Raw genomic sequence first — 1,543 nt, 5'->3', positions numbered from 1 at the left:
CCCGAGTCGCATGATGTGGCAAAATGTTAAAAAAAAAAAAAAAGTGGCGGGGGGGGGGGAGGAGGGAGAAACCGGAGCCTGGGGAAAGTGATGAGTCGAGGAAAAGTAGTCCCTCGGTTGCCCCGCTCCCCGCTGTCGCATCCGCGAAGGGCGCTCCGCGCACTGCGTCCCTGAATTCCTACGCCCGACCGCGGCGCGGCGCTCGTGGAAGGCTACATAAGGCGGAGGGGGTGAAGAGGCTGGGCGGAGTTCTGCCCCGGGATCCTTCCGCAGGGCTCAGCCGTTTCCGGAGTCTGCGCTGCTCCCGGTTCCGCCATTGCGGCTCTCCCGGCCCCTGGAGCCTCCGCCCCCGACCCAAGCTCTTTCGTCTGCCTGCCAGTTTCCTGCGTCCCCGGAGAGTATCCTGCTGAGCCCAGCCTCCCCCCCTTCCCCTTCTCCTCCTCTCCCTTGGAGAGCCCGGGCAGGCACTGCCCCGTAGCCCCAGTGACAGGAGGAGACCATACCCCCCCGACAGCGCCATGGCCCAGATTCTGCCAATTCGTTTTCAGGAGCATCTCCAGGTGTGTGTGGGTCGGGGCTGCTGAGGGCCTTTTCGAGGGTAGTGGGAAGGAAGCAGCTGGCGGCTCGGCCTGAAAGGAATCGAGGGGAGTGGAGTGTGGGGGGGGTGTTCGGTATTTGGCGTAGATGGAGGGACGGACAGTCTCTCGAAAGCCTAAAGGGTTAAGTGATAGTAGACGAAGATGGAAATGACGAACCGGAGTGCAAAGGGCGGCGAGGCCAGGCCTTACGTCTGACGGCCTCTTGATCTGCTTCCTGAATTGCAAGAACTGCGCATAGTAGACTAGACCCCCAATCTATTTCACTCAGTCCATTCATTTGGGGAGGGGGGAAGCGGGGAGAGATTCTCGAACGTTTCTCCCGGAGCGAGAATTCTCGTTAACCCCGGGCCGATGCGGAGCTGTCACCTTCCCTTGGTCTATTCCCATTTTCACATCGAGTCTGCACCCAGAAATTGTGTGGCGGGTGGGTTGGGGAGGAGCGACCTTTCTCATCTTCCCTCTGCAGTTCACAACTGAGAAAGGCACCTTGGTGTTGGGGTAGTAGTGGCTTGTGTCTTTCTTGCCTTCCCGGACTCTATAAGGAACCGAAGGTCACTCACTGCAGGAACAGAAAGAAGAGAGAATGGAGGGGCGGCTAGGGGCGGTGTCAGCCTCAGGGTGCCTGGGGTCAAGGTCCCAAAGGAACGCGCATATTTTTCCTTTATGGGTCTCTTCGTGGGGTGGTGTAGCCCTTGGCCTCACTTTGATTCTAGAAGATAGGAAGAGTTATTTAGAGGTTATTTGTGGCCCACTGGAATCTAGCAGGTAGCTGTGGGATTAGGGCAGGTGTATGTCTCACAGGACTGTGTGGAATTCATCAGAGCCTGGTAGTAAGTGTATAACTGCTCTGAGTCAGTACCAGACCAGTTGATCTGTAACTGGCTTCTTTTTAGTAGGTTGGGGCGACCTTCCCTCCACTAAACCTTATCCTGGAGTCAGTACAC

The 1,543-nt window shown here is 57.4% G+C and overlaps 1 protein-coding gene across 4 annotated transcripts in view; it reads left to right on the top strand.

The window, feature by feature from the left end:
- Positions 1-225: 225 nt before the first annotated feature.
- Cltc (clathrin heavy chain) overlaps positions 226-1,543 on the top strand; it is a 64,433-nt gene continuing 63,115 nt past the window's right edge. For 3 of the 4 annotated variants that reach the window (XM_036194692.1, XM_036194693.1, XM_036194691.1), the window contains exon 1: positions 226-560. In XM_036194692.1, the coding sequence (XP_036050585.1) occupies positions 519-560 (42 nt within the window). In that variant the 5' untranslated portion in view covers positions 226-518. The remainder of the gene's footprint in view (positions 561-1,543) is intronic. The other variant, XM_036194694.1, reaches the window with a different exon arrangement.

This window comes from Onychomys torridus, chromosome 8 (assembly GCF_903995425.1).
Source record: "Onychomys torridus chromosome 8, mOncTor1.1, whole genome shotgun sequence".
NCBI lineage: Eukaryota > Metazoa > Chordata > Mammalia > Rodentia > Cricetidae > Onychomys > Onychomys torridus.
Note: the sequence above shows the minus strand (reverse complement) of the source record. Positions and strands in the feature narration are given on the sequence as shown.